We start from the raw sequence: 25,111 nt of genomic DNA on the forward strand, positions 1-25,111 counted from the left end.
AAACAATTTGTTTGTTTGTTTGTTTTGTTTATGCCGGGCGTTGAGGGCATATGCCTTTAATCCCAGCACTTGGGAGGCAGAGGCAGGCAGATCTTTGTGAGTTCAAGGCCAGCCTGGACTACAGAGTGAGTTCCAGGAAAGGCGCAAAGCTACACAGAGAAACCCTGTCTGGGGGAAAAAAAATTTTTTTCTTTGTTTGTTTTATTTTTGAGACAAGGCTTCTCTGTGCAGTCCTGGCTGTTCTGGATCTCGTTCTGTAGACCAGACTGGCCTCAAACTCAGAAATTGTCTGCCTCTGGATTAAACACTCATACCACCATACCCAACCAACAGTGTTGGAGAATGGAAGTGAAATGAAGTCTAAAAGCAAGCAAGTAGAAGGAATATTTGTGTAGATGGTTAATGAAGTTTACCTTCCACATTAAAATACTTGAATTTGCCAGGCATGGTGATGCATGCTTTTTTTTTTTTTTTAAGATTTATTTATTTATTATGTATACAGTGTTCTGCCTGCAGGCCAGAAGAGGGTACCAGGTCTCATTACAGATGGTTGTGATCTACCATGTGGTTGCTGGGAATTGAACTCTGGACCTCTGGAAGAACAACCAGTGCTCTTAACTGCTGAGCCATATCTCCAGCCCGTGATTAACCACTGAGCCATCTCTCCAGCCCGTGATGCGTGCTATTAATCTCAGCATTCAAGAGGCAGGCAGATCTCTATGAATTAAAGACCAGCCGGGTCTACATAGTGAGTTCTAGGATAACCAGAGCTACATAGTAAGAGCCTGTTTCAAATAATAATAATAATAATAATAATAATAATAATACTTCCAAAAAATTAAAAAAATAATACTTCCATTTACACCTATTTTATAGATTACTGCTGTGGTCTTCTGACTTGGTAGAAGAGTGTCATCCTTGTAAGCAAGAGATCAGATGGGTAGCTTAAGGTAAAAAAGCCTTAAGGTAAAAAAAAAAAGTTATTACTCTTGCTGGGCGGTGGTGGTGCACACCTTTAATCCCAGCACTCCAGAGGCAGAGCCAGGCAGATCTCTGTGAGTTCAAGGCCAGCAGCCTGATCTAAAGAGTGAGATCCAGGACAGGAACCAAAACTACACAGAGAAACCCTGTCTCAAAAAACCAAAAAAAAAAAAGGCTATGCATTGATTGAGCTTCTACATTTCTGAAGTTATCCACTTACTAAAATGCATTTGTAACCCAAATCAACATGGGGCTTTCGCAGCCCTTTGATAAGGGATCCTATACAGAGTGTTTTCCCACTGAGGGCCAACAAGAAGGCCTGCTGCTGCTTGCTTCAGCTCTCAGGTGCTAAATCGACACCCTTGTCATGCTCTGTGCAGTGCCGCATTTGGGGCTTGTGGTTGTTGGTAGTTTTGCTATTTAACAAGACCCCCAAAATGAGTCCTGAGTTCTAGCCAGTTTCCCAAACACGAGGAGACAGACTGTGGTGTGCCCTAGGGATAATACATATGTACATAAAAGCTGCTTTGGGGTGTGAGTTGTAGCTGCAGACTGTGTGTTAGGTTTTGTTTGAATTTTTCCATTTGGAAGTGATTGATTGTGAAACATAGTTCTGTGGCTCTAGGCTTGCCTAGAATTCCATTAGGAAGGATGACCTTGAACTCTCCTACCTCCACTTCCTACATGCTGGGATTACTCTGTGCCACCAGGACCTGCATAAACCGACCTTGAGTCAACACTGTATATCCAGTGTGGGACCTAAATAGAAACAAAGAGAAATCAAGCCTGTGGTTGGTGCAGCTGTGGCCAGAGGCTTGTTGGAACCTAGTCTGTACTTCGCTGGGACAGAGGTTGGGGATTTGCTAATGTACCTGCAGTGCCTTAGTAGAGAGTAACTGGCATTAGCAATGAGAACATGCTGACCAAGCACATGCCTTATTTCTGAGTTCACTGGTGCCGTTCTAGTCCTCTCACTGAGAACTGATCTCCTAATAGTCTACAAAGTCTCTGTTCCAACTAAACATTTTTTTGTTCTGTCCAGAATCATTTATTTCACTCACTGCCCCTCCCTATTCCTGTCTACCTACATACCATTATGATAGAAATCGCAAGGATGGGCCCATGACCCGAGGCCTCCATGAAATGCGTTGTTAATTCAGACTAAACCAATATAGTCAACCTTTCAACTTCAATTGCTGTTTGTGTGTGTGGTGATAGGGACTAAACACTACCTTCAACCCCACACACTTCACATTTGCTAGGCAAGTGCTTTGCTGTCTTCCCAGCACCCCCAATTTCATTGTGGTGTACCTCAAGGCTTAGGCTCTCCAGTGCTTAAGGAGATAAGAGCAGTCAGAGATAAGGAGGCAGGCCTGCAGTGGAGAAAAACAAACCAGGACTGTACCAGATGCTATCCTTGGTACCTCTGTGTCCTGCAGTGCCTGAGGCTGGCCATAGCACTCACCTCCCCTGGTAAAATGGGGTGAGAATGGTCTCTGATCCTGTGAGATTGAGCTTGTCTCTTTCAGTCAATGATCCTAAATTAATGCAGCCAGGCCTTTGTGCTGTCACAAATGCACTGTAACTAAGAATGTAAACCCTGCTTGTCCCTGAATTTGTCCAAAATTTAGTATGTTTGGATTTCCTTCTGAATATCCTAAGGTATTTTCTATATTTCATTTCAGGGTCACTTTTCTGTGGCTTCATGACCTTTTTGGTTCTGTTTTGGACAGATAAATGGAGAATGGGAAGATGAACAGGAAGTAACACAGAAGCAAAAATCTTGCAGTATAGCCCTAGGAGAGTAGAGGAAGATAAGTAAAGCCCTGGAACATGGAGGCTCCGGGTGGACATAGCCAAGTCTTCCCGTATGCCTTGAGGACTGTTAAAGAAGTAAGGTCTTGGGCCAGCAGAGTGGCTCAGCTAGTAAAGGTACTTGCCACCATGCCTGCCAACCTGAGTTAGAGTCCCAGGACCCACCTGGTAGAAGGAGAGAATCAACTCCTGTGATTTGTCCTCTGACCTCCACATCTGCACGACATACACTTGTACACACATAAATTAATTAATGTAAAAAATTTTAAATTAAAAATAAGAAAGGTCTAATCAGCATTCAGGAGACTGAGCCAGAAGGATGACAGGTCTGAAGCAGATTAGCCTACGAAACCTCCCCCCGCCAGACATACACATGGTACACACACATATATGCAGCAAAACACCCATACACATTAGAAAGGAAGGGCATACTGAAAAGAGCTCAGTGACTAAGAGCCTACTGTTTTTCCAGAGGACTTGAGTTCAGTTCCTGGCACTCATGTCAGACAACTTACAGCTCCACATAACCCTACTTCCAGGGGATAAAATGACTCTGGCCTCCACAGACACTGTGCACAGACATAGACATAACCATAATTAAAAATAATAGAAAATAGCCAGGCAGTGGTGACACACACCTTTAATCCCAGCACTCAGGAGGCAGAGGCAAGCAGATCTCTTTGAGTTCAAGGCCAGCCTGGTCTACAAAGTGAGTTCTAGGACAGCAGAGCTGTTACACAGAGAAATCCTGTCTTCAAAAACAACAACAAAAATTGGTGATTCTCAGAGAAATCTGTACCCATGTTCTTTTTTTTTTTTTTTAATCTTTTTTTCCCTTTTATTTTATTTTACAATACCATTCAGTTCTACATATCAGCCACGGGTTCCCCTGTTCTCCCCCCTCCCACACCCTCCCCTTTGTACCCATGTTCTTTAGTGTATCTTTTTCTCTGAGGGCTGTGAAGATAGTAGAGGGTGTAAGAGCACCTGCTGCTCTTGCAGTTTGGTTCCTACTACCCACATTAGGTGACTAACAGTTGCTTTTAACTCCAGATCCAGCAGTGTTGGAAGCCTCTGGCCTCCTTGAGTACCTACAGTCACATGTATGTAGATACCCATACATAGACACACACATAATTTTTTTTGATTAAAAAAAATGATTTTGTTGGGCCTATGATGATGCTGGACTAAAGTCTATCAAATTGTGCAAACAGGCAAATTGTATACGATGTGAATTATTTGTCAATATTTTATAAAACATAAAAAAAAAATTTAAATGATTTTGAGACAGACTCACTATTATAGTCTTGTGTGGCCTGTAATTCTCTGTTATAGGCCAGGCTTTCCTCAAACTGAAAGAGATCTGCCTGCCTCTACCTCTAGAGTATTGGGATTAAAGACATGTACCACCATGCCTGGTCAAGTTCTTGTTTGTTTGTTTTGAGACAGGGTTTCTCTGTGTAGTTTTGGTGCCTGTCCTGGATCTTTCTGTGTAGACCAGGCTGGCCTCAAACTCACAGAGATCTGCCTGGCTCTGCCTCCTGAGTGCTGGGATTATTTTATTTATTTATTTATTTATTTCTTGGTTTTTCCAGACGGTTTCTCTGTGTAGTTTTGCGCCTTTCCTGGAACTCACTTGGTTGCCCAGGCTGGCCTTGAACTCACAGAGATCCGGAGTGCTGGGATTAACGGCGTGCACTACCACTGCCCGGCCTGGTCAGTTTTTAAAATCTAAGTCTCTTTTTCTGAGTGCCTCTTTGCTTCTCTTTTTAAAACTTTACATTAAAATATCTTTGGGGCTGAAAGATATTTTGAGCTATACTATTTCAGAGGGCTCAAGTCAATTCTTAGCACCCACATTGGTTTACAACTATCTGTTAAATCCAGTCTCGGGATCTGACCCCTCCGGCCTCCAAAGGCACGTGTACACATGTGACATACACAGATACACATGTACACATAATTAAAAAGCTGTAGAGAATAAAAATGTAAGAGTCTGATGGTCCATGTTCAGGTGGCATCTGGTCCTCTGATAACTCTTAGCACAGTGTGAATTCAGTGAGCAGTTGTTGACTTAATAAATGTAAGTCTTATTTGTTAAAATTTAGTTTTGTTTGTTTGTTTTCTTCTCTGTACCTTATTTCCCCCAGTACTCAGGATTGAGCCCAGAGTCTCCGAATACTAAGCAAATACTCCACCACTGAGCTGCTTCCCCAGCTCTTACTGTATCATTTCTACGTTTATTTATTCATTTTGTGTGGGTGGGTGGGTGAGGATATGTGTAGAGGTCAGAAGACAATTCTTTTTTTGTTTGTTTGTTTCGAGACAGGGTTTCTCTGTGTAGCTTTGGAGCCTGTCCTGGAACTTGATCTGTAGACCAGGCTGTCCTCCAACTCACAGAGATCCACCTGCCTCTGCCTCTCGGTGCTGGAATTAAAGGTGTTCGCCCCACCACCCAGCCCAGAAGACAATTCTTAAGAATTGGTTCTCTCCTTCCACCATGTGGGTCCTGGGGATCAAACTTGGGTCATCAGGCTTGGCAGCATCCTGTACCTACATTCCTTTGGCCCTGCTGTAACATTGTTAAAGAAACAACACAAAACAAATGGGTCCGAAAGCATTTAATGCAGGATGGAGCAGTAGGCTCTGGACACTCAATGTGGAGCTGCTTCATAATTTCCAGAGACAGAGTAGGGCGTGGGAATAATTTTAGGAAGCTGGCCTGGTTTCAGCCATTACTGAATTGTGATACTAGGGTTGACACTTCTGGCGATGCTCCATGGGGTGCAGGGAAGGAGCCGGAAGTAGTATGAGGGGATGCTGAGGAAGGGTGGTTAGTGGTCACTGCTTACCACTAGGGTATGGGCCTTGGGAGGAACAAATAAAGATCCCATTCACACTGGCATCTTTAGAATATGCTTTGGACTACTGTGTAAGATGGACTGGCTCACTGCCATTGAGGAGTCAGTCTTCTGAGGTTTGGACCCTTTTCTCCAGGGAATCATGGAGATGAATGGCAAGCAACATGAAAGACATGAAACTGAGAATTTGGTCATGAACTTGATATTGTAGGATGACAGAGAGTGAGAGCATCTAGAATGACTCAGCCAGTGCCACCAAAATAAGGAATATAGGAAGGGGAAGGGGAGGGTTTCATATGTTTGAAAATAAGATCCCTGTGGCCCACGCCTTTAATCCTAGCACTCGGGAGGCAGAGCCAGGTGGATCTCTCTGAGTTCGAGGCCAGCCTGGGCTACCAAGTGAGTTCCAGGAAAGGCGCAAAGCTACACAGAGAAACCCTGTCTCGAAAAACCAACAAAAACAAACAAACAAACAAACAAAAAGATCCCTGTGGACTACATGGGCGGGTGTACACTTTTAAGCAGCTGGATGGTTCACAAGGACTCTAAAAATGAAGAATAAAAAACTCAACTGTGCAGTGGTGCACACCTTTAATCCCAGCACTTAGGAGGCAAAGGCAGGTGGATCTCTGAATCCAGGCCAGCCTGGGCTACAGAATGAATTCCAGGGGGTTGGTTTTAGCTCAGTGTTAGAGCACTTGCCTAGCAAGCGCAGGACCCTGGGTTCGGTCCTCAGCTCTGGGGGGGAAAAACAAAAACAAAAAAACAGAAGGAGTTCCAGAACAACAGGGATATACCAAGAAACCCTATCTTGGAAAAACAAAACCAGGCTTGAGAGACTGCTCAGCAGTTAAGAGCACTGGCTGTTCTTCCAGAGGGCCTGGCTTCAATTCCCAGGGCCCATTAAGCAGCTCACAATTGTGTATAATTCCAGTTCCAGAGGATCCAACACCCTCACATAGACATAACATGCAGGCAAAACACCAATGCACATAAAAGTAAATAAATCAATCTTTTATTTATTTATTTTTTTATTTTTTGGTTTTTTGAGACAGGGTTTCTCTGTGTAGGTTTGCGCCTTTCCTGGAACTCACTTTGGAGACCAGGCTGGCCTTGAACTCACAAAGATCGCCTGCCTCTGCCTCCCGAGTGCTGGGATTAAAGGCGTGCGCCGCCGCCGCCGCCGCCGCCGCCGCCGCCGCCGCCGCCGCCGCCGCCGCCGCCGCCGCCGCCACCACCACCCGGCAAATCAATCATTTTTTTAAAAAGTAAAGAAAATATCAAACCAAAAAGAATGAAAAGCTAGATTTTAGCTCAACAGTGGGAAAGCCTCATGGATGATGTTACCAGGGGGTAGAAAACAGTTTAGGGTAGGACTTTCCCACTGAAGATCAAGACAGGACTAGGAGGGAGCTCAGGAGTAAGGTGCTTGCCTGGCATGTGTGAGACAAATATGAAAAAGTCAAGGCAGAGAGAGAGTTGTGATCCACATTGGGATGTCCTTGTTGGGCTGGGGAGATGCCTCCTTGATACTGGTGTCATACCCTATATGGGTTATTTAAGGATAGGTTAGAGTTAAATAAAATTGTCCTTGTAATAAATGATAAAATGTATCTGTAGCAAGAACTGTCTGATAAAACAGTCTTGGTTAAAACATGGGAAATAAAGATTTCTTTTCTAAGAAGTCTGCAGGAATGTGACTAGATACATTGTGGTACATTCTGATATATTCTTCTTGTGGCAGAAATCATTCATTGTCCCCAGTAACCAATTTTCCCTTTTTAATAGTGAAAGGCCTACCTAATTTATAGCTGAACAAACAGACCTCACAAAGAAAAAGAAAAGGAAACGTTTCTAAACCACCCCACCAGCACCACCCTGTAGCTACATATAGCCTCATAGCCAAGTTTTGGCCTTGGGATAAATAGGAGCCCCAGGGATGCCTGATTTTCACCCTATATCCCTAGAGTACAGGTATGAATGGCCATACTTTAACTGTTATGTGGGTACTGGGACCCAATCTCTGGTCTTCATAGTTGCATTGTGGAATATTAGTTTAAGGTGTGTTACAATTATTTATGCTGTGGAATATTTGTTTAATGATGCAAAGATGTGTTACATTCTTTTATGTTGCATTTGTTTTTTTGGTTGGTTGGTTGGTTGGTTGGTTGGTTTGGTTTTGGTTTTGGTTTTTGGAGACAGGGTTTCTCCGTGTAGTTTTGGTGCCTGACCAGGCTGGCCGCAAACTCACAGAGATCCACCTGCCTCTGCCTCCTGAGCACTGGGATTAAAGGTGTGCACTACCCACAGCCTAGTTTTATGTTGCATTTGTTTAACTCTGTAAAGCTGTGTTACTTTCCCTGTCTAAAGCACCTGATGGTCTAATAAAGACCTGAATAGCCAATAGCAAGGCAGGAGAAAGGACAGGCAGGGCTGGCAGGCAGAGCAAGTAGTGGGAGGAATCTAGAGGGAAGAGCAAGGAGCAAGAACAGGAGAGGAGGATGCTAGAGGCCAACCACCCAGCTGTACAACCAGCCACACAGTAAGAAGGAAAGCAAGATAAATAGGATAAAGAGAGGTAAAAAGCCCAGAGCCAAATTGTAGTTAAAGAGAAAGGGGATAATTTAAGTTAGAAAAGCTAGAAAAGCTGGCTAGAAACAAGCCAAGCTAAGGCCAGTCATTCATAAGTAAGAATAAGTCTCTTTGGAAGCTGGGCAGCAGGCCCCAAAAGAGTAGGAAGAAAAAAACCAACTAAATCTAACTGTTTTGAAAAGAAAATATCTTATTGTATTGTTTATTTATGCATCTGTATAGGGGCTGGGTTGTGCCATAGCATACGGAGATCAGAGGACAACTGAAGTCAGTTCACTCCTACCTTGTTAATCCTCAGCCTTGACTTTGGGGCATCAGGCTATGAACAGACTCCTTTACCTGCTGAGCCATCTCAGTGGGCCTCAGCAAGCACTCTTTTACTTTTTTTTTAAGATTTTATTTATTATGTATACAGTGTTCTACCTGCACATATGCCTGCATGCCAGAAGAGGACACCAGATCTCATTACAGATGGTTGTGAGCCACCATGTGGTTGCTGGGAATTGAACTCAGGACCTCTAGAAGAACAGCCTGTGCTCTTAACCACTGAGCCACCTCTCCAGTCCTAGGGTCCTACCCTATCCCTTTTTGGTGAGTGTATATTTTTGTTACAGTGTTTTGTTGTATTTTTGGAGGTAGGTTTCTTTGTATAGCCCTGATTGTCCTGAAATGCCTTAAATCCCAGCACCCAGGAGATAGAAGTAGGCAGATCTCTATGAGTTAGAGACAGCCTAATCTACATAGTGAGTTCCCAGATCACCTAAGGCTACATAGTGAGAACCAGTATCCAAAAAAAAAAAAAAAAGTTTATGAAGAGATTCATTTGTAAAATTAACTGCAATTAAATGAAAATCAAATTTTAAGATTTTAAATAAAATAAATAAAGCTACTTATTGGTCTATTTATCTCAGTATTTATCAAATTTAAAATTGTATGACAATATGGATTTGATCCCCAGCACAGTTAAATATTTTAAGTGTTAACTGTACAACCAGTGATCCCCACTTTTTTATTGGAGGGACTCCCTGCCAGTTTGATTAGAAGCCTAGCAAGAGCATTTTCAGCCCTCTTGTGGAATTTAATCATTCTCCTTAATCACCACGTGAGTTGAGGCCAACAGAGTCCCTTATTCCTTCTTGTCACACTGGTTTTCCCAGCACCGTCCTGCATTAGCATTTCCAAAAAGCAGAAAAGCAGCGGGGCAAGGAAGCTCTGGCCCTTTAATGTGCTGAGTTATGGTCTGGATCTCTAAATGTATTTAATATGATTAAAATACTACATTCACTTAAAATAGTCTCTTAGTCATTCACATGAAAATGTTCTTTTGCGACAATGTCATCAATGTCTCTTGTTCTTTTTGTGTCTTCTAAAATAAGAGCCTTTAAACTCACAGTCTCCTTCTTCAGCTTCCCTTCCAGGCCTGTGTCACCATACCAGGCCTTTCTGGACTCTTAATATTGTTCAAGCTGGGCGGTGGTGGCCCACTCCTGTAATCCCAGCACTCAGGAGGCAGAGGCAGGCGGATCTCTGTGAGTTCGAAGCCAGCCTGGTACAAAGCCAGTTCCAGGACAGCCAGGGCTACACAGAGAAACTCTGTGAGACAGGATTTCTTTGTGTAGCTTTGTGCCTTTCCTGAGACTTGCTTTGTAGACCAGGTAGGTGTCAGATGATGTACAAAAGTGAGGAAAGGGCCAGAGGTGTATGCTTGCCTCATTCCCAGCAAAGAAAAAAGGTGTGGTGGCACAGCCCTGTATTCATAGACAGTGAAGGCAGGAGGATCAGAAGTTCAACGTCCAGCTGGAGAGATGGCTCAGAGGTTAAGAGCACCTCTGCTCTTCCAGAGGTCCTGAGTTCAATTCCCAGCACCCACATGGTGGCTCACAACCAACTGTAATGAGATGTACCCTCCTCTGTGTACATAATAAATAAGTAAATATTTGGGGAAAAAAAAAAAAAAAAGAAGTTCAGCGTCATTCTACAATATTGAGTGGAAAGGAAGGTGGAAAGATCCTGGTTTGCAAACTAGGTGTGAATGAAAATTGGGGGCTGGGGCCCGGTAAGGAAAGTAGATAGTTCTAGGAAACTTGCTTGTTGGGTTGGAAGGATAGCTCATTGGTCAAGAACTCACGTTGTCCTAGCAGATTCACTTCTCAGCACCCACACAGGGCCTCACAACCATCTGTAACTCCAGTTCTAAGGGACCCAGTGCCCTTTTCTGGCTTCCAAGAGCACTAGGCTCACATGTGGTGCACATACATGTCCATGTGGGAAGCAGAGGAAGCTCTGGTTGAATGTGTATCTTGACATGGACAGAGCCTGTGGAGGACTCTGAGACCAACTGGCCCGTGGGAAATTGGCAAAATCATTACCCATGTGGGCCAGGCTCCAAAACAATGGCAAACTTTTCCCAGGCGTCACAGTATGAGTGTTTATGGATCAGGGTGTGCAAAGACTAGAAACTGTAGCTTCCTCCCACCGGATGTTTACAACCTTAGCTGCTTGCCTACAGAGACCTCCTACTGAGACTAGCTAATCCCCATACCCCCAATCCCCATGCTGTACCTAATAAATATGCTGAGGTTCCAAGTTGAGGCAAGTAGCAATAAGAGAACCAACCTGATCCCAGTTTTATTGTGTCTGTCTTTTCTTCATTACCTCACTTCCCCTAGCAGGATTCCTGGATCTAAGTTGAGCAGGATGTAGCATACATACATGCAGACAGATATTCAGACAGACACATAAAATTAAAAAATAAATCTTAAAAAAAAAAAAAAAACTTGTTTCTAAAAGAAAAAATAGCAGTCTCAACTTGTAGGGAAAATATGATCAAAGACTTCAAAGACTCATTGGTATAAAGCCAGAAGTAGTGGCTCATGCCCCTGTAATCAGTTCCAGCTACTTGGGAGGGGGGTGTCAGCATAAACCTGAGCAAGCCTGAGGCAACCTTGAAAAAGCAAATGGTCATGTACACACTAGGCTAGAAACACAGGCAAGTATGCTTGTCTTTCCACAGCGTCAGAATATTGTTGAATAACAAATTTACAGGGTTTAATGGATCCAAAGACAGCAATTTGTCGTACAGTCTGCCTACCTGAGTAGCCTGGCCAAGGCAAATGCAAGTTCTTCATTCCAATCTTAATTTCTGATATTAACTCTTCATATCATACATCACATAGCACAAGTCACTATATCAATATATCTTTATATATATATGTATATATACATATATATGCACCTATGTATGGGTTACAGAATGAGTATCAGTTAAAGAGGCTTCAGCAGCACTCAAGAGGGCTAGAAGTGGGCTAAGACAGAGTCAAGCATCAGGAGAGAGATGCTGTAGAACTCAGCTTCTAGTTGAAAGACTTCAGGAAAAGGATAATGCAGATCAGGTCCAGGGACACACAGACAGACAGACAGACAGACTTTTAGGAAGTCAAGGAGACTGCATCAACAGCTGGGCACTGAGCTGAGTCAGTGTTCTCCATCTGAGGCCCATGGCATCAATAACTAGAACTTGAGTTACAGATTGTTGTGAGCCTGAGCCGCCATATGGTTGCTAGGAATAGAACCTGGGTCCTCTGGAAGAGCAGCAAATACTCTATACTTCTGAGCCATCTCTCCAGCCCCAATACAGTTTTTGTTAGAAACGCATGAAGGTGTTTTTTGTTTTGTTTTTCATTTATCTTATTTTATGTGTGTGGGTGTTTTGCCCATTTGAATGTGTACTGCATGTATGCCTGGTACCCACAGAGGTCAGAAGAGGCCATGGAATTTCCTGCAACTAGAGTTAAAGATGGTTGTGAGCGGGCTGGAGGGATAGCTCAGCTGTTAAAGGCTAGGCTCACAACCAAAAATATAAAAGATGGTTGTGAGCTACCAGGTGGGTGCTGGGAATCGAACCTGGATCCTCTGCTAGAAGAACAAGTACTCCTAACTACTAAAAGGAAGGAGTTAATGGGAACAAGACCGGACAGGGAGCAGGAGGAACGTGGTACAATTGAAGGGGTACTCATCTTTGTGTTAGATCTGCCACTGGCGAAGGGGACACAGCTCCTCACCACATCTGCAGTTGCCCCAGTTCTTGACTGGAAGTCTCCAGTCAAGCAAACCTGGGGTTTGTGGCGTCCATAAAGAAATTAATTTCAGAGTGAGCCAGAAATGAAACAAAGTTGGAATGATGGGGGAGCGAGGGGCAGGACAAGTGTGAGCCTCTCTAACAGAGGCCTTTAAGTGTGTTTACAATGGGGATATATACTCTTGTGGCTTTCTGAATTATACCTCTACAGCTTGCTAAGGACTCCCCCTTCTCTCCAGCATTGTCTAAAGAATGTAATTTATAACGAAGTTAAAAGCTAAAGAAATTTTCTCAGTAAACAAGGTTGTAAAGAGGATTTATGAGGGGTGCTATTTAGGTTTAGGGGAAAGAGGAGAGTGCTAGAAACCTAAGGTTATGTATCATTTTAGCCTGAAGTAAATGCAGCCTAATTATCATCTTTGACATCCTTGATTGAGGTGTCTCTAGAAACAGCACCATCTGATCTGTTGTGAGAGGAATGTATTTATTGCCTTTGACGATGCCTTTTGGGAAACATAGATTGTCTCTGTGGCCTTGGGTCCCTCTCAGTAGGGTCTGAAGACTCCAGCCTTTCTTTGCAGTAAAGACTGATCAGCTTTCAGCCTCTTCCTGTCCCAGCCTTTTCTTCCCATATCGCCACAATTCTACTACTACTACTACTACTATTATTATTATTATTATTATTATTATTATTATTATTATTATTTTATTAAGACAGGGTTTCTCTGTAGCTTTGCACCTTTCCTGGAACTCACTCTGTAGCCAAGGCTGGCCTCTGAACTCACAGAGATCTGCCTGTCTCTGCCTCCTGATTGCTGGGATTAAAGGCGTGTGCTACCACTTCCTGTGGTGTTTTTATCTACCATGTTTGTTTTTTAAAGATTTATTTATTTATTATGTGTACAGAAGAGGGCACCAGATCTCATTACAGATGGTAGTGAGCCACCATGTGGTTGCTGGGAATTGAACTCAGGACCTCTGGAAGAGCAGTCGGTGCTCTTAACCTCTGAGCCATCTCTCCAGCCCCTATCTACCATGTTTTTATCCTATGGCAGATATAATTAGAATCATTTGCCGGGCATGGTGTTAATCCCAGCATTTGGGGATCTGAGACAAGAAAATCTGAGTTCAAGACCAATCTATTCTTCATTCATGTCTATGTCAAGGCCAGTGTGGGCTACACTACATAATAAAAGTCTGTTGAAAGCGATATTATTAAAGGTGTGTGCCACCATGGTCGGATTTTTGTCTTGGATCCCTCAGAACTAGAGTTACAGGGTGTTGTGAGCAGCCTAATATAGAGCTAATGTAAGAGCAGCAAATGCTTTCACACTCTGAGCAGTTTTTCCAGCCTGATTAAAAAGATATTTTGCTACTTGGTTCCTATTTAGATTTGGGTTAAGAGAGAAAGCCGTACAGTAAAACCTGAGATGGCTTCCTGGCCTGATTAGTTAGTGGCACAAGATGGGAATCCTTCTGTTCTGTGTAGGGGTAGGATTTTCTCTCTCAGATGTGAGTGAACATAGGTAACCCCAGCAGCCGCTGCCAAGCTGTGCCTGTGCACTAACCAGCCTTTACTTGAAATCCGCACTGCCTGAGCCAGGAGAAGCAGAACAATAGGAAGGTCCAAGTCCTCAAGGACAGCCTTCAACTACAGATCTTACTGTGTCTGAGACTTCCTGGGTGAGGCTCCACGCCAGCCTAGAGGGGCAACAAATGCATCCTCACAGTTCTAGGTTCATATGAAAAGAAAACAGAAAAGAATGTTGTGCCTGTGGACTTCAGAGAGCAACTTTTAGAAGTCGGTTCTCCCCCTCGCCCGTGGGTTCCGGAGTCAGATAGCCCCCCTCTGGCTGTTATCCACTGAGCCACTGTACCACAGGCCCTAAACAAGGTTTTGTGTTCCTTTTTTGCTTTGAAACTGGGTTTCATGTATCCCAGGCTGGCCTTGAATTCACTATGTAGCTGAGGGTGACCTCCAACTTCCTATCTTCCTGCCCACACCTTCCCAGTGCAGAGTCATAAACGTATGTGCCTCCACATCTTGTTTGAGATAGGGTCTCAATATGTCGTCCTGGAACATCCAGACATTTTATAGGAAGCCAGATAGGAAATATCTTGAGTTTGTAGATCATAGATAGTTTATGTTACACTTCCTTCATGTTTTGTTGTATACCCCCACCCCACCCCACCCAACTTCCCCCACCCTACCCCCCCAATCCTCCCACCCCCGCCTCCCAAGGGTTTCTCTGTGTAGCCCCAGCTGGCCTCAAACTCTGATCTGCTTGCCTCTGCCTCCTGAGTGCTGAGATTAGCGGCCTGCTCCACTACTGCCTAGCTCCAGTTTTTTCCTCTTTAAGTCTTTAGGAACCTAGGGCTGGGGTAATGGTGACAAACAGTCACCTGGGTTCAACCCCCAAGAAACAAAATAAAGGGACATGGTAGCATACATCTGTAAACACCCCCCCCCCCCAGTGCTTTTGTTTGTTTGTTTTGTTTTGCGGCAGAGTTTCTCTGTGAAACAGTCCTGGCTGTCCTGGAACTCTTTTTGTAGACCAGACTGACCTCAAACTCACAAAGATCCGCCAGCCTCTGCCTCCCAAATGCTGGGATTAAAGGCATGTGCCACTAGCACCCAGCTAATCCCAGTGCTCTTAAAGTGAGGTGCAAGATAGAGACAAGGAAATCCTTGGACGTTTTCACGCCAGCATATAAAAACAACAACAACAACAAAAACCCGTTCTTCTGTGATGGGGGATGTATATTAAACATACATGTTTAATATGTATGTTCTATTTTGGCTGGAGTTTGACAAACCCTATAAAAGGAGACTAGGAGGGAAAAAAATACTGATTTCTGGTTTAAATATTAGGGTAGCACATCCAGGTAGACATATTCATAAGCCAAGAGATCTGGGCTGGAGATATGAATTGTGAGTCATAGGCATACAGGAGCCAAGGAAGGAGGCTTTGGGGCAGCTAAGATCATGAAGGAAGGTGGGAGTGGGGGGGACCAGAGTGAAGGTCAAAGTCCAAGGAGGCTGGCTGGGAATATGAGAAGAAAGCCAATTTTGGTGCAGTGGCTTAATAGCTGTGAGAGATTTATGCACAGAACCCTGGAGACATGCAAACCAGCCTGAGCTTGAAACGAGCTCCAGACGCCCTGCCTACCAGTCTAGGACTGGGAGGAGCCAAATGTTCCCGGCAGGAGCAGCAGCAGGCAAACACAAGTGCTGGTATGCAGGCAAAATAATACCTGAGGTGGGACATAGGCAGGGTGAACCACCAGGGATTGGGAAATCTGAGCTTCCGGCAGAGTGTTGACTTTTTTTTTTCCAGTGCTGGGGCTAGGACTCAGGGCCACTCACATGCTAAGCAAGCAGTCTGTCTGTCACTGGGCTACACTATTTTCCAGCCCCCTTGTGGATCTTTTAGGAATTCTCTCAGCAGCAGCTAGGAGCATAAAATGAGAATGGTAGACAGAAAAGCTTTGTAGCTGGACATGGTTGTGTGCACCTGTAATCTCAGCACTTGGGAAGGATGAGGCAGGCTATAGAGTGTGTTAGAGAGTAATTTAGGAGTAGCATTGATTCTTTCCAACTGGCTGGATGAAGGACAAAGATGAACAAGTCTTCCATATTTCTGCTGCCTCCAGAGACCGGGATTACACTATCACTGAAACAAAGAACTATAAAGCTGGGGGTGTAGCTCAATTAGTAGAGTGCTTCCTTAACATGCACAAAGCCCTGGGTTCGATCCCTGGCATTGTAAAAGAGCATGGTGGTACACACTACGCACTTGTAATCCAAGCAGTGGGGAGGCAGAAGCAAGAGGTTCAGGAGTTCAAGGCCAGCCTCCACCACATAGTGAGATATTGACTTCAAGACCAACCTAGGATACAAGAGACCATGTCTAAACCTTTTGTCCCCACCCTCCAGAAAAAAAGCTATGTATTCCTTCTTCCTTCACTGATGGAATACAAGCTTCATTGAGACAGAATTTTATTTATCTATTTATTTCCTTAGTTGAGACAGACATTCATTATAAATCCCTAATTGGCTTGGCCTCCAATACATAGAGATCTGCCTGTGTCTGCCTCCCAAGTGCCAGGATTAAAGTGGTGTGTCACCATGCAGGGCAGGACAGGAGGTTTTAATCATTTTGTCCTCTGCCTATATCCCTGGAACCCCAAACGGTATGGCATTGGTATTGGTTGAAACTCAATAATTTTGTTTTTCATTTTTGTTTCTTTGAGACAGAGTCTGGTATTGTGGAATCTTATTTTAACTAGGCAAAGATGTATTTCATTTGTTTATGTTGTGGAATATAACTATGTGAAGGTGTGTTACATTTGTGCTGCATTTGTTTAATTATGTAAAGATGTGTTGCTGTTTCACCTTGCCTGCCTAAAGCACCTGATTGGTCTAATAAAAAGCTGAATAGCTAAGCAGGAGAGGGATAGGTGGGGCTGATGGACAGAGAAAACAAATAGGAGGAGAAATCTAGGCTCAAGAGAGAAGAAGGAGGAGAGAATGAGGAAGGAAGAGAGGACATGCCCAGGGCCAGAAACGAGGCAACCACCAGACAGACAGAAACACTGGAGGGGGTTGGGGATTTAGCTCAGTGGCAAGGCCCTGGGTTCAATCCTCAGCTTAAAAAAAAAAAAGAAGAAGAAACACTGGAGGAAGCAGGAAAGTAAGACATACAGAAAGAAAGATAAGAAGCCCAGAGGCAAAAGGTAGATAAAGAGAAACAGGTTAAGTTAAAAGAGCTAGCCAGAAATGAGCTAAGCATTCATAACTGATCATAAGTCTCTATGTCATGATTTGGGAGCTGGTTGGTGACCCAAGAAAAGAAAGCCTGGTACAGTCTTGTAGCTAAGGCTGTCCTGGAACTTATGATGAGCCCACCTTAGCCTCTGGAATACACTCATGCTCCAGTACCCCTCCTAGCCACTGAGTTAGCATAAACTCCCTTTCTGTGGTTCTGGAAACTCAGCCCAATGTTTAACACATGCTAGGCAAATACTGGGCTAATCTCTAGTCCTTCTTTGAATTTATTTTATTTCTGGCCTTGAATTTAGGATCTGACTGCCTCAGTCTCCTAGTAGCTGTAATCATCTACCAGTGCTACCAAATCTGGTCAATGAATTATTGGTTTTCCATTAAATTACTGAAGAGATCAATGTTCACATAACCAGTAAGTAAGTGTCCATGAAGATGTATGGAGCATACAGTGGTCTAATATTGTAGGGAATATGAGGAATTCAAGACAATGTCTTTCAGGTTACACTGAAAAACCTGACTGAAAAACATACTGGGCAGTGGCCAACTGGGGGAAATTTTACCTCTACTTGCCTCAGGAGAAATGAATTTTTACATGGAGTTTCAGTGCTGCCAATAGCCTCCTCAGGTAGTTGACAAGAGCAGAGAGACCAAGAGCTTGCACTAAAATCCTGTCTGAAAACTACCCAAGGGAGGACAGAATGAGTTGGTGTTGGAGAACACAGCACTCCAGGCAAAGCCATTATCATCAGCTCCCCGGTGCCACTTGCTGGAGACTTCCAGGAGGAACGAGGCAGAGCATTGGAAGCTCACCTGGGAGTCAGGCTGTTCCTCTCAGCTATTTGTATGCAATCCTGCACTAATTGCACTAGGCCTGGGGGAGGGGCGCTCTTGGGACCTGATGTTGTATATAGGCTGGGTAAGGTTAACAGAAGGAGACTCCCTTAGAGGGAAGCATCACCATACCCCTGTGAGCTGCTCCTCACTCATGTTCTGGAAGGAAGCTCAATAAGCTCATTAGTTCCCCAGGCTGAACTTTGTTAAACTCATACTGCTGATGAAAGTTTGAAAGTCAAGCAAAGCCAAAATTCACTTGAAGAGAACAATTTTATGAGAGTTTAAAAGAAAATTCCCAAGGCCAGCAATCTGTACATTTCAGCCGCTGTCCAGAGCAGGAGAATGGAGAAGAGAAGTGGGGGTGGGGTGAGAAAGCCATGCTGTTTGAGTCAAGCCTCACCACATGCCAGACATGGAGGGGAAGGGTGCCTTAAAGAAAGTGCAGAAGTCCAGAAAGCACCAGGGGAACACACCCATAGGCTCTGGCCAGCATCAAAAAGAAGAAAAGAGCTGGGCATGTGGCGGTGGTAATGCATGCCTTTAATCCCAGCACTCAGGAAGTAGAGGCAGGTGGATCTCTGTGAGTTCGAGGCCAGCCTGGTCTACGGAGGGATTTCCAGGGCAGCCAGGCCTACACAGAGAAACCTTGTCTCGAGACAAAACAACAACAACAAAAGGCTTATTTGTGAGTCTGGACTCAGAAGCTGAACAGATCCAATCTGACCTCATGGTGCTTGTGAGGGCTGCACTAAGTAGGGTTAGAATTCTGGGAGAGGGGTTGGGGATTTTTAGCTCAGTGGTAGAGCATTTGCTTAGCAAGCACAAGGCCCTGGGTTCAAGCCTCAGCTAAAAAAAAAAAAAAAAAATCAGAGGAGTTTAAGGGAGGGAGTGACACGGGTTGGGCACGCCTTTAATCCCAGCACTGGGAGGCAGAGGCAGGGGGATCTCTGTGAGTTCCAGGCCAGCCTGGGCTACCAAGTGAGTCCAAGGAAAGGCGCAAAGCTACACAGAGAAACCCTGTCTCGAAAAACAACAAAAAATAAATAAATAAATAAATAAATAAATAAATAAATAAATAAATAAATAAATAAGCCGGGCGGTGGTGCATGCCTTTAATCCCAGCACTCGGGAGGCAGAGGCAGGAGGATCTCTGTGAGTTTGAGGACAGCCTGGGCTACAGAGTGAGTTCCAGGACAGGGGCAAATCGACACAGAGAAACCCTGTCTTGAAAAACCAAAAAAAAAAAAAAAGAATTCTGGGAGAGAAAAGTTCACTATCTTAGTCTGCCTATCTCTTTAGCATGGCTTACAATGAGCCCCTTCCCTAGGGTGGACCCCTGGACTCACCCTACTCTCATAACGCTTAAGGCGTATCTACACCTAGAGGCAGATTCCCTGCTTTACTGTGTCATTCTCCTTTCTGAAGGTCCTTTAGGAGATAGGATGAAGTTGAGTAGCTATAACCCATTTTCATTGTGAAAATCCAAAGGTCCATTTCCAAAGCTATTCACAGAGGTATATACCTCAGGTATAGCCTCAGGTGTATCTTCCAGGTGTATCAACCTGGAGAAACCAGAGCTCCCTCCCGGCATTCTTGGACAAGACAATTAAGGATGTTTCTGGAACTGTAGCCTTTGAGGTCCCTACCCTAAGCAGCTTTTTTTTTTTTTTTTTTTTTTTTTTTTCTTCTTCGAGACAGGGTTTCTCTGTGTAGCTTTGCGCCTTTCCTGGAACTTGCTTTGTAGACGAGGCTGGCCTCGAACTCACAGAGATCCGCCTGGCTCTGCCTCCCGAGTGCTGGGATTAAAGGCGTGCGCCACCACCGCCCGGTGCCAACTCCTTTTTATATATATATATATATTTTTTTGAGACGGTCACACCTTGAAATTGCAATATAAATTTAAAAAAAAAAATGAGAACATAGCAGCCCCTAGGTATGATAGAGAAGGAAGTTTATTGTAGATATGAGGGAGAAAACAGCCAGAGACATCTGGAGGGGTCCAGGCTGAACCAGGCCAGGAGAGAAAGGGGGAGAGAAAAAGAGAGAGGAAGCAGGAGCCAAGAGAACACCATGAGACCAAGAGGCCAAGAGAGGAACCACAGACCAAGAGAGATCAAGGAGCAGGAAGGGAGCCAGCCAGGGCCAAGAGGGGAAGAGGCCAGGAGAACTGGGAGCCCAAATGGCTGAGGTTATATAGGGATCTGAGAAGTCGGGGAAGGGAAGGAAGTGCAGGGGTTGGGGTGAGAAGTGCTGAGGAGCCAGGACTTGGTCGTGCTGAGACTGGCTGCCAGTGTCAGTTTTGATTTGTTAAATAGGCACCTCAGGCATAGGTTAATGAAAGAGCCATTAAGTCCCCTTTGCCAGAGATAAGAATGACTCCTTTTAGCAATTAAGGACTATCTTAAGTCCTTGAGGGAATGCTGGCTTTTGTCTAAATGCTGGACTTTGGGAAAAGGCATTTCTTGGAATCTAACACAATCTTTCTGCTTCAGTCTCCATAGTTGCCTCAGGACTTACCCTCTCAGCTTCTTGTCTTCTTTTCCCACCAATAAATGCTTTGGTCTCTCAAGCCTGCTCTATTATTGCCTCGGGGGAATTTCTTTGCTCACCCTTTGACATGCAGAGGCCTAAGAACTTTAAATGTTTAAAACCCAGACTATGGGTAAAGGAGAGGGTCTTCAGAATATCTACCACAGACAATAAATAGATTGGCTGGAAGATGCTGGGAACCTCCTTTGTCTCTGAACTATCCAACTTGGAGATCTGGGGAGAGCCAAGATGCAGAGTTTGTCCTGTGTCCTGGGGGAAATCCTCCATGATTTCCTCTTCAGATAGTTTGAGAGTGAACTTAAGTCAGTCATTAGTCTCTTCAGGTAGACCCACAGTCCAAGAGCCCAGTGGACTTTGCCTTGTTCCTAGAATCGGGGTCAGAGCCAGAGCTGGACATTAACTAAGTAAACCAGTCGTAGTGAAAAGCAAACACTGGGAAAAGAAAAAAGGAAAAAAAAAAAAAAAAAAGACCCAATGGCACCTCCTCTTCCAGTTTGTCTTCAGGGTCCCAACCTGGGATTTAGGTTGAAGTAGAAGGCAAGAGCTGTGCACAACTGTGTCAGCTCCAGTGTCTCCTGACAAATCATTTCCCCCTTGACAGGGTTTTTCTTTGGTGTCACCAAGCCCTCAGCCAATTCCTTCTTCTACCGAGAGATTGCTGGTGATTTACAGTTTCTCAAGATCCATTATTTGCTGAGCGGTGGTGGCACACACCTTTAATCCCAGCACTTGGGAGGCAGAGGCAGGTGGATCTCTGTGAGTTCGAGGCCAGCCTGGTCTACACAGTGAGTTCCAGGACAGGAACCAAAACTACACAGAGAAACCCTGTCTGGGAAAAAAAAAATCCATTATTTCTACAGGTGGTGGGCCACGCCACGCCTTTAATTCCAGCACTTGGGCAGCAGAGGCAGATGGAACTTGGACTCTGTGATAGCCAGGGCTACACAGTGAAACCTACCTCAAAACAAACAAACAAACAAAATTTTTTAAAAAAAAGGAAAAAAATCTTTGTGTGTGTGGGGGGGGGGGAGGGGATGGCTCGGGTATGTGCTGGAGAGATGGCTCTTCAGTTAAGAGCGCTAGCAGTCAGAGGACTGGAGTTAAGTTCCCAACAACCCATTTCAGATCCCTCTCAACAATCTATAATTCCAGCAAAGGAGATCCAACACCCTCTTCTGCCTTACATGGGACCCAGCAAGTAAGTGTGCATTCCCACATATAGATATAATCACATACACATAAAATTTAAAAACTTAAAAAAAAAAAAAAAGCACCCTGCCAAGAGAATTGGACCACCGCCACGTGGTATGTGTGGTCAAAGGATAGCTAGATGTTTTTACTTACTGAGCCATCTCTAGCCCAACTGGCTGCCTCCCCACCCTCCAGAAAGAACAGGGGATATTATTAACTTACCACGACACTTGAGTGATGGCCAAGAGCTTTTACAGAATTCCATAATAAAATAAAAGTGGTTGAAGTGATGGAGTCTTCAGGGTTTTTTTGTTTGTTTTGTTTTTTGATGTTTTGTTTTCCAAGACAGGGTTTCTCTGTGTAACATCCCTAGCTGTCCTAGAACTCACTTTGTAGACCAGGCTGGCCTCAAACTCACAGAGATCCACTTGCCTTTGTGTCCTGGGTGCTGGGATTAAAAGTGTCCACCGCCAGGCCCAGCTAAAGCTTTATATTTCAAAAAAATAAAGAAACATATAGGCAGGGCAGAGCATAGTAGCTCACATCTGTAATTCAACATTCAGGAGGCAAAGGCAGATGGATCTCTGTGAATTCTAGGCTAGCCTGGTCTATAAAATTTAAGAGTTCCAGGTCAGCCAGGGCTACCCAGTGGCCTCCTGTCTTAAACACACACACACACACACACACACACACACACACACACACACACACACAATTAATACCACTTACAATTTTTTTAAATTTATTTCTTATTTTATGTGCATTGATGTTTTGCTTGCCTACATGGATGTCTGTGTGAGGATGTCAGATCTTGGAGTTATAGACAGCTGTTAGCTGCCATGTGGGTGCTGGGAATTGAACCTGGGTCCTCTGGAAGAGCAATTAGTGCTCTAACTGCTGAGCCATCTCTCCAGGCCCCATTTATAATTTTTTAAATTTAAGTTAACTCTGCAACTCACACACGATTGAGCCTGTATGATAATGAGTATTCAGAGACCGGTAATTCCTGGGGGGCATTCACCAACCTAAGACAGAGTGCCTGTGTGGCCTGGGCAGGCGTCTCCATGACGGATAAGGTAACCTGCTAACGTCCCATGCAACCTAAGTCAGAAATTCATTTATTAGTAAAAGGGGGACCTGTAGGGTCCTGGCCCCCATTTTGGGTAACTGTTGCCTTGCTTGCTGACCTTGACCTTGATATCCTCCCTAAGCTAATTCCCTACCGGGTTCCACCCTCCTGAATGCTTAAGGGAAGTTCCTTGTCTATGTATCCTGCACAATGGGCATTAACAGCTTAGATGCAAGATTGTAAAACATCGGTAGCGAACTTCTGCCCTCCAGGGCTCTCCCATTGTGCTGTAAGCCTATATTTAAGACCTCCTCCCTCCCTCAATAAACAGCTTTAGGTATATATATATATGTATATGTACACACACACACACACATATATATATATATATATTTGTGTGTTGTGTGAATGTATGCCATATATATTAGGGTGCCTGAAACCAGAAGAAGGTATCGGCTCTCCTGGGAGATCCTGGATCTTCTACAGTTACAGGCAATTGTTAGCCTCCCTTGTGCACTCTGGGAACTCAACTCAGATCCTCTGGAAGAGCAGCAAGCATTCCTAAACTCCCAACTCTCTCCAGCCCTCTGGGTAATGTTTAACTAAGCAGGTTTAAGCAACTTGAGAACTCCTTGGTAAGATGTTAGGCTCTGAGGTGTTTGGGTTTGTGTGTGTGTGTGTTTTATTTTGTTTTGTTGGGTATAGGTTAGAGGCAATATTTAACTTTGTAGGCCAACCAGGAATTCCTCCTGCCTCAGCCTCTCAAATGCAGGGATAAACCACCACTCCAACAGCGTTTGCAAACTTCTGAGAGGGGAGGCTTCTTCCTCTTGGAGAAATTTTTTTTTTGTCTGCCAATTCACTCTTTTTTTTTTTTTTTTTTTTTTTTTTTTTTTGGTTTTTTCGAGACAGGGGTTTCTCTGTGTAGCTTTGCGCCTTTCCTGGAACTCGCTTTGTAGACCAGGCTGGCCTCGAACTCACAGAGATCCGTGTGCCCCTGCCTCCCGTGTGCTGGGATTAAAGGCTTGCGCCGCCGCCGCCGCCGCCGCCACCACCCGGCTCCAATTCCCTAACTCTTTGGCTACCCCAGTACTTCTGTACATTTATTTTACCATATGAATTGACAAGAATTTGGCCAATTTTAAAAAACAGACAAATATTTATTGGCACTGCATTTGTATTAATTTGTGAAGGAATGATTTTCTTTTAATCGAACTGTAACTTCAGTTCCAAGGGCTTGAACTCCTTGTTCTGGCCCCATCAGACCTGGAGCATGCAAGTGATACGCAGGCATACGTGCAGGCAAAGCACTCATACCCCAAAATTAAAAGTAACAAAAACAATTTTTTTTAATCTTTAAAAGATAATGCTGCACATAGTCTGTAGCACTTTAAGTATCTTATCTTGGTACTATAGAGCGCATCCTCTACTTACAGAACTGCCAGTTTTCATCCCTTCAGCACCACTAAAATGACAACATATACGGTTTTTGTAAGGTCCAAACCTATAGAGATGAAGGGAATTAAAAGTAACCAAAGGAACATGCGTTTCTTTGTTGTTGTTTTCAAGCCAGAATGTGGTTCATAGTGGGGAGGTCAAAGAGCAAAACAGGGCAGTGAAGCAGTCAGAGCCCAGGGGAGGTGGGGAGATGCGGAGGACCTGCCCGTGGCGGCAGTACTGCAGTCCCGGGTGTTCTGCCTGCATATGTGTCTGTGCACCAGGCGCATGCAGTGTGCAAGGAGGCCTGGGGAAGGTGTTGGATCCCCTAGGGTTGTAATTACACATGGTGGCTAACAGCTACATGGATGTAATGAAATGAAAGCTCTTCACCACTGACCTATTTCTCTAGCCTCAGTGGCCTGATAGATTGTTTGTTTTTGTTTATTGAGACAGGGTTTTGCTGTGGGATGTTCTGTATGGCAAATGTGTTGCTCTGATTGGTCAATAAATAAAACACTGATTGGCCAGTGGCTAGGCAGGAAGTATAGGCGGGACTAACAGAGAGGAGAAAAGAAAGAACAGGAAGGCAGGAGTCACTGCCAGCCGCCGCCAGGACAAGCATGTGAAGATGCCGGTAAGCCACGAGCCACGTGGCAAGGTATAGATTTATGGAAATGGATTAATTTAAGATATAAGAACAGTTAGCAAGAAGCCTGCCACAGTCATATAGTTTGTAAGCAATATAAGTCTCTGTGTTTACTTGGTTGGGTCTGAGCGGCTGTGAGACTGGCGGGTGACAGAGATTTGTCCTGACTGTGGGCAGGGCAGGAAAACTCTAGCTACAGGGTTTCTCTGTGTAGCCCTGATTATCCTGGAACTTACTCTGTAGACCAGGCTGCCAGCACTTGGTAGAC

The 25,111-nt window shown here is 44.3% G+C and overlaps 1 protein-coding gene across 5 annotated transcripts in view; it reads left to right on the plus strand.

The window, feature by feature from the left end:
* Fbxo36 (F-box protein 36) overlaps positions 1-25,111 on the plus strand; it is a 69,691-nt gene that overhangs the window by 13,157 nt on the left and 31,423 nt on the right. Inside the window, exon 1 of one of the 5 annotated variants that reach the window (XM_076549468.1) lies at positions 21,516-21,695. The exons of 2 other annotated variants lie outside the window; for them this stretch is intronic. In XM_076549468.1, coding sequence (XP_076405583.1) covers positions 21,543-21,695 — 153 coding nt within the window. In that variant the 5' untranslated portion in view covers positions 21,516-21,542. Of the gene's footprint in view, positions 1-21,515; positions 21,696-24,396; positions 24,856-25,111 lie in introns of those variants that run through there. 2 more of the 5 variants (XM_076549470.1, XM_076549472.1) reach the window with 2 other exon arrangements.

The sequence above is a fragment of the Peromyscus maniculatus genome, chromosome 13 (genome assembly GCF_049852395.1).
Source record: "Peromyscus maniculatus bairdii isolate BWxNUB_F1_BW_parent chromosome 13, HU_Pman_BW_mat_3.1, whole genome shotgun sequence".
NCBI classification, from domain to species: domain Eukaryota; kingdom Metazoa; phylum Chordata; class Mammalia; order Rodentia; family Cricetidae; genus Peromyscus; species Peromyscus maniculatus.